General features: G+C 36.7%; 1 protein-coding gene across 1 annotated transcript in view; it reads right to left on the reverse strand.

The window, feature by feature from the left end:
- The window catches only part of LOC150076806 (phospholipid-transporting ATPase ABCA3-like), a 354,775-nt gene that overhangs the window by 267,343 nt on the left and 73,220 nt on the right, over positions 1-14,212 (reverse strand). Inside the window, exon 5 of the mRNA XM_090385684.1 lies at positions 12,041-12,291. Coding sequence (XP_090241810.1) covers positions 12,041-12,291 — 251 coding nt within the window. The remainder of the gene's footprint in view (positions 1-12,040; positions 12,292-14,212) is intronic.

Below are 14,212 nucleotides of genomic sequence, written 5' to 3' on the forward strand. Positions count from 1 at the left end.
TCTGTATAAGGCAATGGTCAATGGCCACGCCTTGAGTACTGCGTACAGGTCTGGAAGCCTCATTTTAGGAAGGATGTAGATTTACTTGAGCGTGTACAGAGAAGGGCAACAAGATTGGTGAGGGGAATAAATTTTTCCTCTTACAAAGAGAGGCTTAAGTTCTGCAAACTGCAGAGGCTGGAGACAAGGCACATGCACGGTGATCTGATTGAGGTCTATAAGACCTTGAATTGGTTGAGCACGCTGAATTCTGATGGAATCCTTCCACTTGTTCAGATTACGAACCTAGGGGGGCATAAATTCAAATTAAGAAAAGACAGATGTAGAATAGATGTGCGGAAATTTGCCTTTAGCCAGTGGGTGGTTAATTGCTGGAACAATCCATCTGTCGTTGTGGAAGTTGATAGGTTGAATAAATTTAAGGAGGAACTGGACATGCATTTGGAGGGAATGGTGTGATTTTTTTTTTTTTTTTTGGCTGATTCTGCATAAGCTCATACACTTGCTTTCTTGCATCACATGCCACTACTACTACTACCCCCAGGTGCCTTTCTTGTATTTATCTTCAACAATTTCTCCTCCACTTTACTCTCAATTATTACAAGATCATCTAGCTCACTGCCAGTGTTTACTTTATCTATGGCATTCCCCTTCCTGAATAACTCCTCATGTGTGAATGTAGATGCAAAATATTTATTTAGTTTGTTAGCTACCTGAGCAGGATCATGAACAGTTGAACCATCGATATCAAGTGGACCAATCTGATTCATTCCCTTCCTTCTAGAGTTTACATAAGCAAAGAACTCCTTGCTGTTTTTCTTTGCATCCCTTGCCAAAGATTTCTCGTAATCTGCCTTCGTCTGCCTAACCTCCTTTGTAACTTGGTTACAGATCAACTTATATCTATCATAGGCTTCTGTGTCACATGTTAATTTATATGTATCCCATGCATTTTTCTTCTCTGCCCTATGTCTCATTAGTTCATCTGACATCCATTTAGGCCTAAACCTTGAACAATATTTCTTAGTTGTTATGTAAAGCCTAGTAGCTTCCAAGATAAGTTCTTTGAATGCTTCCCATTTTGAGTTTGCTGTTGGTAACATCATCAGTTGGTCGAACTGTATAGAATTTAAATACTATCTCAGACCATCGTAGTCACCTTTACGAAAGCAATAACCCTTCCCTTTACCCCTAATGGTAGTTACCTCCTTGAGTAAATCCCACTTCAGCACACTGTGATCACTGCCACCTAGTGCAGTGTTTCTCAATCTTTTTACTCTCGTGGCACATTTTCCAAAGAAGAAAAATTTCGCGGCACACCTACATAGTCATAGAAGAAGAAATTTCTAAATTAAATAAATAGAACGAAAAATAATATTAACAATTTTTTTATTTATACTTATATTATATCTGTGTTATGCAAACAATTCTTACAACCAAAATAAAATATAAAAATTATTAAATAAATAATTACAAAAAGAAAATATGTATGCCTTCAGCAAAGCTTTAAATTATTCAAATATTTGATAGAGATCAAATGAATTTTTATTTAAAAAATTATAGTCAATGTGAAATATGTGATTGACGATGTTTTGTTATTTCTGCTATATCAGGTCTTATTTCAGACAGAGCAACTCGCAGGTCATCTTCGACATTTTCCAATCTTGATCATTTTTTATTTTTCATGTTAGTGAGAGTCAAAAATCCTAACTCACATAAATACGACGTAGAAAATTGGAGTAAAATATTTATTGCTCTTTTAGATAACTTTGGATATTCATCTCTGACTGAAATCCAAAAAGTATCCAAATGAAATTCCGAATGTTTGATTTTTAATGTTCGATCGGATGAAAGGGAAATCAGTTCTTCCTCTTCTTCAAGACAAAGATTCCTGTTTGAAGTATCATTAATAGAAGGATTTCGAATCCAGTCATATTTTTCCGATTTAATAGATGGAAAATATGTTTTTATTGCCTTTTGAAGCAATTCCAAATGGTTTTTCACCACTGGTGCAAGAAAATTTCTCATCTGTTCAGGAATCTTAGGAAACATAGCTAAATTATTTTCATCAAGTTTATTCATCCACAAGCATAATTTTTTATCAAAAGCAATTAACTTATCTGTTGACGTTAAGATATTTTCGTTTCGGCCTTGTAAACTAGTATTTAAAATATTAAGTTGTGCAAATATATGTTCTGTGTAAGCCAGTTTTGCACACCACAATACATTGTTAAAACAATCATAAAATTTTTGTATTTTCATACGATTTTTTTTGTTTTCCTGCTGTATTTATTTCATTTTTAAAAAATGTACAAAGTTCTGCTCGCAATTCAAATACACGGGCTAAAACTTTTCCTCTAGAAAGCCACCGAATATCATTATGTAGTAATAAACAATTGTAGTTAGATTCCATGCTGTCGCATAATTCTTTGAAAATTCGTGATTTTAAAGGTCTGCTTTTAATATAGTTAACAATTTTTATTACGTCATCTAGTACAATGCTTAATTCTGTCAGGAGAGTTTTAGCCTAGTAAAGCTTCTCGATGAATAATGCAATGTGTAGAAATAAGATTTGAATTTTTTTGTTTTGCAAACGCCAAAAAACCTTTTTCAGGTCCGATCATCGATGCAACACCATCTGCACAAATGCCTGTACAAAAATTCCATGATAACTTTGTCTTTTCGAAAAAGTTATCTACACAATTAAATATTTCCCTTCCTGTCGTTCTTCCTGGCAATTCTTGACAAAATAAAAATTGGTTCATAATTAAATCTCCGTTAATGAATCGAACAAATCCCATTAATTGTGCTTTCCCTCATCTATTTGCAGAGCAAAAATTTGACCATCAAGTTTTGGTTGAACATTTTCTACTATATTTTCCGACATATCGATTATTCTTCGACTTATAGTATCGTTGGAAAGAGGAATTTTATTTATTTCAGCTTCTGCATCTTTGCCGAACATACATTTCACAATTATACGACAAGCAGGACCGGTCAATGTTTCCCTTTTTGTGCAATAAGTTGTTCTACTTCATAGGAGGCAATTTGTGCTTTGTCAGACACTTTTACTGTGTTTTCCAATTTTTTGAATTTGCTTGGCATTAATCGTTCAAAATACCTTTTGTCTTTAGACATCAAATTTTGATGAACTTTTTCCATATGGCATTTTAGCTTGCTAGGAACCATTGCACTGTTTGCTTTTTTATGTCCACATACAACACATAAAGGTAAGGGGAAATTTATGTCCCCTGTCCACGTAAAACCAAAATTTAAGTAATCTTCATTATATTTTCTTGTACTAATTTTCGATCTTTTTGGCTGAGATTCATCGGCGCTGGTATTGTTCATATTATCACTATTTTCAATGGATATATTTGTATCTGCTGCAGAACTACTGTCGCCGACATCAATAGTTTTGTTTTTATTTAAAAATTTTCGTATATCCATTTTCAGTTTTTTCTAATAAACAAAAAACGGTTTTGTAGAATAACCCTAAATTATTTACTTTACAACACAAACACAGTTTAATATGACAACATTAATACGATATATATAAACACGTAATACGCCACATGCTTACGCGTACAACTCCCAGAAACTAGAGAGAGAGAGACTAGGGATGGGATCCCTTATTTTGACTTAATGAGGTAATTCAGGGGCGCTGCGCACTTATACAGTATCGCGTTGGTCCGATTCACGTGGTCTGCGGGCGACAGATAATTGGTCTTTATTCAAATAGTGCTGGCGCCTGAACTGCAGACGCCCCCTGTATTCGCATATGTCAATTTCAATTCGTCATAAAAAGATCCTTCGTGTACTTCGATTATACACAGCTAGTGTATAATCTTGCTACCTCTACTCTGCCAGATAGTGACTGGAGGGAGTCCGAGTAGTGTGTATGCGGGGAGCATTGTCGAGGCCACGTTATGTCAAGGATCTGGGTATATTCTTACCACATGTACGCCATATCCAAAAATTTCATTACTTCATACAGCATGTCCCACCCACTTTTTCTTACTATTGAATACACCATGAATTGTCAAAATAATAGAGCAAGCTTATCTGCGAAAAGATCTAAACCTCCCAAGGACTTCCTAATTCATTTCACAAATATACGTGGTCTCAATTCTAATCTCAACGATGTCCATTTCCACTTGCAGTCTTCCAAACCCCATGTACTTTTTCTGACTGAATCTCAGTTATCAGTTGATTCAACTACTGCTCATCTCAGATGTCCAAATTATTTGCTGTATGATTCCTTTCGCCTCAAAGGTGGTACTTGTGCATATGTCCGTTCTGATATTCCCTGTCAAAGACTTGGCAATTTGGAATCTCCTCTCTTTAATCTTCTCTGGCTTAAAATCTCTCTACCTCATTGTGTAAAATTCATCTGTTGTCTCTACCGTTCTCCCAACTCCACTAATCACTTGGAGCTCTTTGACTTCCTCTCTTTGCAACTTGACTTTCTCCAGTCCAACTTTCCTAACAGTGAGGTAATTTTCCTTGGTGATTTTAACGTTCACAACTCCAGCTGGCTTCCGTTTTCTAGTCACACCGACCCAGCAGGTCGAGATGCTGAGGCTTTTGCAATTACTAATGACCTAGCACAGATTGTTCATTTACCTACAAGAATACCGGACAATCCTAATCATACAGCCAATACGCTTGATCTTTATCTCACAAACAACCCTTCTAAGTACAAGGTTGAAGTGAGAGGTCCTTTAGGTACTTCAGATCACAACTTGGTGATTGCCTCTTCTCCAATGGAACCTTTATCTCATGGCTATTCCCAACCTCGTATTGTTTGGCATTACAAGAATGCAAAATGGGATGACCTGCGAGACTTCTTTTCTTCTTTTCCTTGGTCTGATTACTGTTTCAAAACTTCTGATGTCAACATTTGCTCAGATCGTGTCAGTGAAATTATTCTTGCAGGAATGGAATCCTTTATCCCACACTCCACTTTAAAATCCCGTCCTTTATCTAAACCTTGGTTTTCCAATAAATGTGCTAAGGCTGTCCAAGAGAAGAACGTTGCATATCGTAATTGGCTTGTTTCTAATTCTTCAGTTTCATTTTCTGCCTACACCAAAGCTCGCAACAATTGTAAAGCAGTTATTAATCAGTCCAAACTAGAGTTTGAACAGGCTAAGAGTAGAAAACTTGCTTCTTGCCCTAATGGTAGCCGAGCATTCTGGTCTCTTGCCAAAGCTATTGGCCGCAACTTTTGCCCATCTCTGCTCCCACCTCTGTCCAAACCAGATGGTTCTGTTGTCACTTCAGCCAAGGATAAAGCTGACCTGCTAGCATCCCATTTTTCTTTGAGCTCATGTATTAATGATCTTGGTAAAACACCTCCCACCATTCCTAACACGCTCCATTCAATGCCTCCTGTGGTCTTCCGTCAAAAGGATATCAGAAGGATTTTGATGAATCTTGAAGCTAAGAAAGCTCCAGGTCCTGATGGTATTTCTCCACTTGTTCTCAAAACCTGTGCTCCTGAACTTACTCCTATTCTTTGCCGCCTTTTTTCACTTTCTTATTCCAAAGGTGTTTTTCCTTCTGCTTGGAAATTTGCTCATATCCAGCCAGTTCCTAAAAAGGGTGACAAATCCCTCCCATCCAATTATCGTCCCATTGCAATTACTTCTACTCTTTCTAAAGTAATGGAGAAATCAATTAACCGCCAACTCTTAAACTACCTAGAAACCTTCCATCTGATCAACGATCGCCAGTATGGATTCCGTCAGTGTCGATCCACTGGTGATATTCTGGCTTATGTTACCCATTTATGGACTAATTCAATGGAAAGGTTCGGTGAAACACAAGTTTTTGCTCTTGACATCTCAAAGGCTTTTGATCGTGTTTGGCATAAAGGTCTTCTAAATAAGCTTCCATCTTATGGTTTGCCAACTGTTTTTAGTAATTGGTTATCCAGTTTTCTCTCTGATCGCTCACTGAGGGTGATGGTAGATGGCTCTCTGTCTTCTAACTTCTCCACTAATGCCGGTGTCCCCCAAGGTTCAGTTCTTTCCCCCACTCTTTTCCTCTTGTATATCAATGACCTTCTTCCATTGACTGGAAATCCTATCCATAGTTTTGCCGATGATAGCACATTGCATTCAACTTTCCATTTTGAGAAACCTTGTCCAGCTCAATCAGCTTCATGTTCTCGAAAATCTGCTGCCAATTCCTTAAATGCCGATCTTCAGGTAATTCTCCAGTGGGGCAAAGAAAACTTAGTTGATTTCAACCCTTCTAAAACTCAATCTTGTCTTATATCTCGCAAAAAGGATTCTTCTGCTCCTGTGCTTATCTTTAGTGACACTCCGATTTCTAGGCAAAATGATATATCTCTTTTGGGGATTACCCTGACTTCTAATCTCTCTTGGCACAAGCACATTACAAATATTGCTTCCTCTGCATCTAAAAAACTTGGTTTTCTCTTTCGCTCTCGGCGTTACTTTTCTCCCAATCAGCTGCTCACTCTGTATAAATCGCAAATCCGCCCTGCCATGGAATATTGTTCCCACATCTGGGGTGGTGCCCCCAAAACCTCTCTCAGGCTTCTTGATTCCATTCAGAAGAGGGCAGTTAGGTTAATTAATGATTCATCTCTAACAGAGTCTCTCCACTCGCTGTCTCATAGACGCACTGTTTCTGCTGCATGCCTCTTCTACAGATACTTCCATGGGCACTGTTCTTCTGAATTGGCTTCTATAATTCCCGCTCTCTCTTTCAAAACAGTCCGAACACGTGCCGCCACCAGCCAACATCCATTTACTGTCCAACTTCAAACCCACTTTTCATCTTCCTCATTTATTCATTCAACTGCCGTTTTCTGGAACAACCTTCCTTCATACGTATTTCCTGAAAATTACAATCTACAGAAGTTCAAGTCCAATGTCAACAAATATCTTCTTTCGTCTTCTCAGTCTCCAACCCAAGCACGGTACTAAGTACTATAGGTTAATACCTCTCGTGTTTGGGGTTCTCATAAAAAAAAAAAAAAAAAAAAAACTTTATTCTTATTAATGGTATTGTACGTACCATTAATGGTAATACTTATTAATGGTATTGTATGTACAGTATATTCGGACAATAATGTTAAAATAAAAACGACGTTAGTTTTTTTTTTAAGATTTCGCGGCACACTTGGAAAATTTTGCAGCACACTAATGTGACGCAGCACACCCTTTGAGAAACACTGACCTAGTGGTTCCTATCTGCAGATTCTTAATGCATGAAGAATCACTACTGATAATCAAATTAAGAGTATTGCTCCCTCTAGTTGCCTCCCGAACATGCTGATTTAGAAAACAATCAACCAATAAATCCACAAAAGCCTTGCTAGTGTGTGAGTGACTAACCCACAAATTCCAGCCAATATCTGGAAATTAAAATTCCCCATTATAAGACTCTCTGATTTACTGGCCCACTATTTCCCTGTACAGTTTCTTATTATACTCATCAGAGTCATTAGGCCTATAGCACACTCCTTACTCTCAATTTTGATCTCCCAATGCTTATGTCACACCAAACTGACTTGACACTGCACTGTCCAGCGATGTCGAATGGCTTCACTTCCTTGGATTTTATGTGTTTCTCTTAACTAATAGCATAACCCCTCCTCCCTTCCTATCCTGTCTATCCTTTCTGTAGATGTTGTACTCCCCAAATTCCAGTTCTGCATTACTTATATCTGTGTGACACGACGTCTCTGATATCCCAACAATATCCGCCTTTGATGCTTTGAGCAATACCTCAAATTCATCAAATTTATTTACCAAACTCCCAGCATTGGTGTACACGCAAGTATACATGCACCTGTTCTTTTTCTTAGCTACCCTAACACAACCCATGTGTTTACTTGTACCCCAATGACTCCCAGCAGTCTCTGTAATGTCCTGCATCTTATTTTCCAAGCTACTGCTCATTCCAATAGAAGCAGTGCAAGAATCACTTTCACCTCTGCCAGTGGCTACTATTAATCTATTAGTCCTTGTATCCCCCCAATCTAGCAGTTTTCCGACCCACCTAACACTGCCTCGATAGCATCGGCAAACATTCTTGCACCCTTTCTATTTAAGAGTATCCCATCCCTGTAGAAGCAGTCTCTCCTGTTCTTTACTAATTTGTTGACAGTAAATAAATGTAAAGTTCTTTTATTAATCTTCATTGCTTTCTAAATTGAAAGAGGGCCACAACATATATGTTGTTTTGGTTGGAAAATGAAACACCTGCAAAATAAATTTCCTTTTTTTTTTTTTTTTTTAGGGCTAACCGAACACGAATGGCAAAGGCAATATTTGTTAATGGAAATTTGCAGAATTTTTTAAAAATTCTGATTTTAACAGTTTTACTATTTTTTTGCAAAAAGGAAAAACTCTATGGTACCAACTATATTAAGATGGTGAGATGAAGAATGGGCTCAAAATCAAGTCAAAAGGAATCTCCATCATAAATTTAGAGAGTTTGGCAACTATGAAATATCCAATCAAGCTTAATCAAAGACAGAACAACCATTCACTTTAAGGGTGACAAAAAAATCCTGGAATGTTGAAAGCTACTGTTAATTTCAATTTCATTTTTACCTTATTTTATTTCCTCAAGGTTTGTTTTTAAATGCTATTAACTACAGACAAACATACAATTTTATTTTTCTATTTTTATTTTATGTTTTACATTTAGTTCATTATTGTAGTTTGGCTGGAGACAGTAAAGAATTTTACTGATGTTCATTCACAACTGAGAATAGAATTGGAAAGTTCATTCTGATTCCAGTTATTACACATCAAACTAAAGGAACATTTAATGGCAAATTTTAATCAGCCACCTTTTCTTTGCAAATAAAAGACAAATAAATAAAATATAAAAAAATTATAAAGCAATTGACACCATAGTTTATGCACATTATAGTGATGAATTACCAAGACCAGGTTATACAGGCAGAGCTTATAGGATTAAAGTCGATTACTTCTCTTGATTTAAACATAGAGAAATTAGCACTAACAGCACAAATATTTAATAAAAAAAATTTATTAATTTTAATTTTAATTAAAGTTAATAAAAAATTTAAAATTAAAATTATTAGTGCATCATTTGTTACATTCACACAATGGATGTGTCACAAGAACAAGACTCATATGTTGGTTTACATATCCAGTGTAACTTCAGGAATACTAGTAGCCACTGACATCTTCAATTTCAGTATCTGAGGTCTAGGAATATGAAATATGTCATTCATATATGCAAATGAATGGCACATAAAATCTCAATATAATTGGCAACAAACCTTGTAGATTGAAGCTAAATTATGGCCAAATCTCAATCTACTTAACATTCAAATTTCACTCATATATCCTCAGATTATATTTTGCTAATTTGGTAAATCTCTCTCTCTCTCTCTCTCTCTCTCTCTCTCTCTCTCTCTCTCTCTCTCTCTCTCTCTCTCTCTCTCTCTCTCTCTCTCTCTTGTCTGAATAGTGGGGGGATATGCTGAAGGGAGAACCAATTAATGATCTTCTTGAGAACTGCTGGTTAAGATACCCAATTTCTTGAGAATTTGTTCAATGTAACAAAGTTAGCATTAGCATTAGTAGAGGCATTTGATGCAAGAAAGCAAGCTTATGCAGCATCAGCCAAAAAAAAAAAAAAAAACCCACTTCCACTTCACCCCTCTGTTCGTTCAAAATACCTGTCCAGCTGAGCCTTAAACTTATTTAGGCTATCAACCTCCACCACAAGGGATGGCAGTCTGTTCCACCAACCAACCACCCGCTGGCTAAAGGCAAATTTCCGCAGGTCTATCCTACATCTGTCTTTCCTCAATTTGAATTTATGCCCTCTCAGGTGATTTTTCTGAGCTAGAGGAAGAATCCCATCAGCATTGAGCATGCTTAAACCATTCAAGGCTTTATACACCTCTATCAGATCACCTCGCTGGTGCCTAGTCTCCAGACACTGTAATTTGCAAAACTTAAGCCTTTCTTCGTAAGAGCACCCCTTTGTTCCATTCACTAATCTTGTTGCCCTTCTCTGTACTCGTTCCAGCAGCTCTACATCCTTCTTGAAATGAGGCCTCCAGACCTGTATACAGTACTCTAGGTGTGGCCTGACCATTGCCTTATACAATGGAATAATCACCTCCTTATCCCTGCTGGAAAAATTCCTGTATATCATTGACAATACTCCATGAGCTACTCTTGCAGCCCGTCTGCACTGCTCAGAGAACTTCATATCTGCCTGCACAATCACCCCCAAGTCCCTTTCATTCTCTACCACTGTCAGTGTAGTACCACAGAGTTGATACGTTGCTCTGGGGTTGCTTTTTCCCATGTGTAGTACTTTATATTTGTCAATGTTAAACTTCATTTGCCACCTCTCAGCCCATCTGCTCAACCTTTCTAGATCCTGTTGCAGCAGCATAGTGTCAGTAGTGTCCTTGACAACCCTGCCAACCTTTGTATCATCTGCAAACTTGGACATTAAGCTTGATATACCATCATCAATATCATTTATAAATACAGAAAACAATAATGGACCCAACACTGAGCCCTGAGGGACTCCACTAATAACATTAGTCCACGATGAGCAGTGTCCATTGATTACCACTCTGTCTTCTCCCCCTCAACCACCCCTTTATCCATAGCAGCAATTTGCCTCCAATGTCACACTGCTCCAATTTGTGCAGCAGTCTTCCATGTGCAACAGTATCAAAAGCCTTTCTAAGATCCAAGTATATAATATCAAGTTTTGTAGGAAGTGAGGAGCTAATCATTATCCTCCATTCTTCCACCCATTTACATCTATCACCCCATAACTCCTTCCCTGTCCTGTTTCTCTCACTTCAAACAGGAGAAACAGGAAATACAAAAAAACAGATGGAACCAGTCATCAAAAGCATACAGAAGTGATCTCCACCCAACCACTATGCTGAAGAAGTCCCCAGGATTAAATCTGCCAGGTTAGCCGCTAAGTGCCCTATCCACACTTACTGACTATCTCAATAACAGAGATAGTCAGACAGTCATTCCACACATTTGATCCTCAGGACTAAGGGTTAATGCCCACAATTACAATTTATAAATGCTACAGAAGTCAGTAGTTCTTGTCAGCTGGACTCTATTCTTTTAGTTCAGTTTTTTCAGTATCTTGCATCATCCAGTATTATTCCAAGTAATTAAGTGAAATTATGATGCTAATCTACAGATGTTATGTTTATTCAGCATTTAAACAGTCCCTTGCATTTAGTCACTCATAAAAATTCTTGGATGAGAGATGCAATGTCTGGTTTTAATTAAAATATAGCATAGTGTAATTTTCATTTTCCAAAACATCACAATAAATGCAGATATCTTATACAATGAAGTATGTTCTTCAAGTACGTTTATAAGTACATATAATCATGCACTCTTTAGACTATGTCAGACTGAATTAGATCATAAATTTTTTGGAAAGTAATATCTGAAATGCTTTGATGTACATTTAATAATCTACAGCCCTAAAGTAGTTGCTGAAAATGGCTAAAATAGATCTGTCACATTACTTGAAAACTATATATGAAATTTCCTGATAAAACACAGATTATTAGAGTAAAATATTTATATCATAAATATTTCAATCAACTGTAAAAATTACACAAACTATGTATGCAAAGAGTGAATAGGCAAGAAATATAATTTTATGTTAATTGTATTTTATTTTACAAACTCTGAAAATGCCAATTGCAGAGGAAACAAGATGGTATCACCAAGTTCTGTGTATTTCACATGTGCTTTTCAACATTTCCTTCTTACTGGCTCTGCAATGCATAATGCAGAACAGTACAAAATACATGAATTTAATCAGTTGTTCTGCATATTAGAAGAGTATACCATAGTATATAAACCTTAAGCTTAAATCATTTGATGATCGACATAATGATCAATACCACATTTTTGAGATAGCTTACAACTAGAATAATTTTTAATTTAATTCAATTTTTAACATCAATTAATATAGAAATAATTGATATATATGTATATAATGTTAATACCTTCATCCGTGATTCTTTCTCCCTCACTATATTTTTGGATATATTTAAGGCAGGAAACATAAAACTTAACAGAAGAATTATGGGGAAAAAAAACTGAAGAGCCAGTAAGAATTGATCATCATCATATGGAGGATAAGGATAACGCTGCATGGAAACTTTAAATGAATTCTCTAATGTTCTGTTTATGACTGATTCTATAATACCTTTATCCAGTGCATACTGTAGTGGAAGAAATCCTGATTGCATGTAACCTGAGATAAAAATAAAATAAATAAGCAACAAATAAATAGCTACCTGTGTATAATGAGATTCCAGAAATTCATAGGAAAAACTATCTTATAAATGAAATACTAAGTTCATTAGCACAGGCCAAAACAACCTACTCTTATCATATTCTTCCCACTGCGAAATGACACAAATCCAGCTGGCCCTTAAATTTCACCAAACTATCATCCTCTATTACTCAGGAAGGCAGTTTATTCTGGTGCTCAACAACAAACTAACCAAATGCAAACTCAAGTTTGTCTATTATTTTCTCTAACAGTTTATATCCATGTCCCTCATTTTTGTTTCCCATTTCAATCCCAAGATACCGTGGGTCAGTCATCCATGTGCCAGCCATCTGATGTCTACCACCTACCTAAACATCATTGCTGACCAGGTATGCCCTTTCATGGCAATGGTCTTTCCCCCCCCCCCCGTCTTTCAGCAGGATAATGCCCCATGCTACACCACCCGGATTGTTCGAGACTGGTTTGCGGAACATGAGGAAGACGTCCAGGTATTGCCCTACCCTCCAAATTCCCCAGACATTAATGCCATGGAGCATCTGTTGTTTATGTTGGAACAGCAACTAAGATCTGCAGCATCTCAACCACAGACGTTACAGGAGTTAAAGGATCTGCTGGTTACGTGTTGGTACCAGATACCACAAGACACATTTAGAAATCTTGTAGTGTCCATGCCTTGCCGGGTACAAGCTGTTTTGGCTGCATGTGGAGGACCAACATCATATTAGGTAGGTGGTCATAATGTGCCTTGCACCACACCAATCAAATGCACATTTGATTTTGGTGTGGTGAAATTTGTTTTTGGGCTACAGCTTTCTCCATGTCATGGAAACATAGGTGCCTGTGGCTGCTCATATTCCAAACTCAGATTTCTTAGGGTCTGATGGCAGTGTGGGAAAGATTAAAATCTCAAGGCATGTCAACTTCACAGCTAGCTTTTATACTAACTGGTCATTTATATGGCTTGGTGTGACTTCTGGACTTTCCATTTCTTCAGCCATTCACCTGTACACTTGGAAATGTTTAATTCCTTAGCAACAGCACATACAGACATTTTCTCCACATTACATCCAACTATCATTCCCCATAAAACTGTTAGCTCTTTTTGTGCTTGTTATTATTATTATTAGTAGTAGTATTAGCTACATGGTGCAAGGAAGCCTAAGGCTTATGCTGCACCAGCCAAAAAAAAATTCCCGAGTTACCCTGAGAGATAGAGAGAGGTAGAAGGGAATCACCAAGAAAGAGAAGAATGATGATATCCAGCTGAGGACCCTGGATGTGCCAAGCCCATACTCACCAGATGTGAGCCCCTGGGGTTCTGGTGTACACATTTAAAATTAAGTAAATGCTAATCATGAAGTTGTGTAATAAAACTGCTACAATTTAAAAAAAAAAATTGACCTAAGTGGGTTTTGTTTTTTTTTTTTTTTTTAAATATTTGACATAATATATGACATCACTATCCAACCTATGGATAGTGATGTCATTTCTAACACAAGCTTAATCTTAAGCCTTAAACTTTCTGCTACTGTCAGGGGAGCAACTGGAGAACAGAAGCGGAATGCAGGTATATGTACAATTTTCAAACTAATTGGTCATAAACATAAGATACCTATCTGTTGATCCCTCTCATTCTGTAAATCGCAAATGATCAAAAAAAAAAAAAAAAAAAGCTTTGGCAACAATTAACAGTAAATTTATGTTTTTAAAAATTTAATTAATAATTGAGCTTACATTTTATTAGTTTACATAAACTGAAAATACAACTTATCAAATCATTCAAGATTTGATCATTTAAAATGACCATAAAAAATTTCAAACGCTAAGAACAATATTATGTAGAGAATAATAACAAAAAATAGATGTTTCTATAGAACAC

This window comes from Mastigoproctus giganteus, chromosome 12 (assembly GCF_048544385.1).
Source record: "Mastigoproctus giganteus isolate SK-2022 chromosome 12, ASM4854438v1, whole genome shotgun sequence".
NCBI lineage: Eukaryota > Metazoa > Arthropoda > Arachnida > Uropygi > Thelyphonidae > Mastigoproctus > Mastigoproctus giganteus.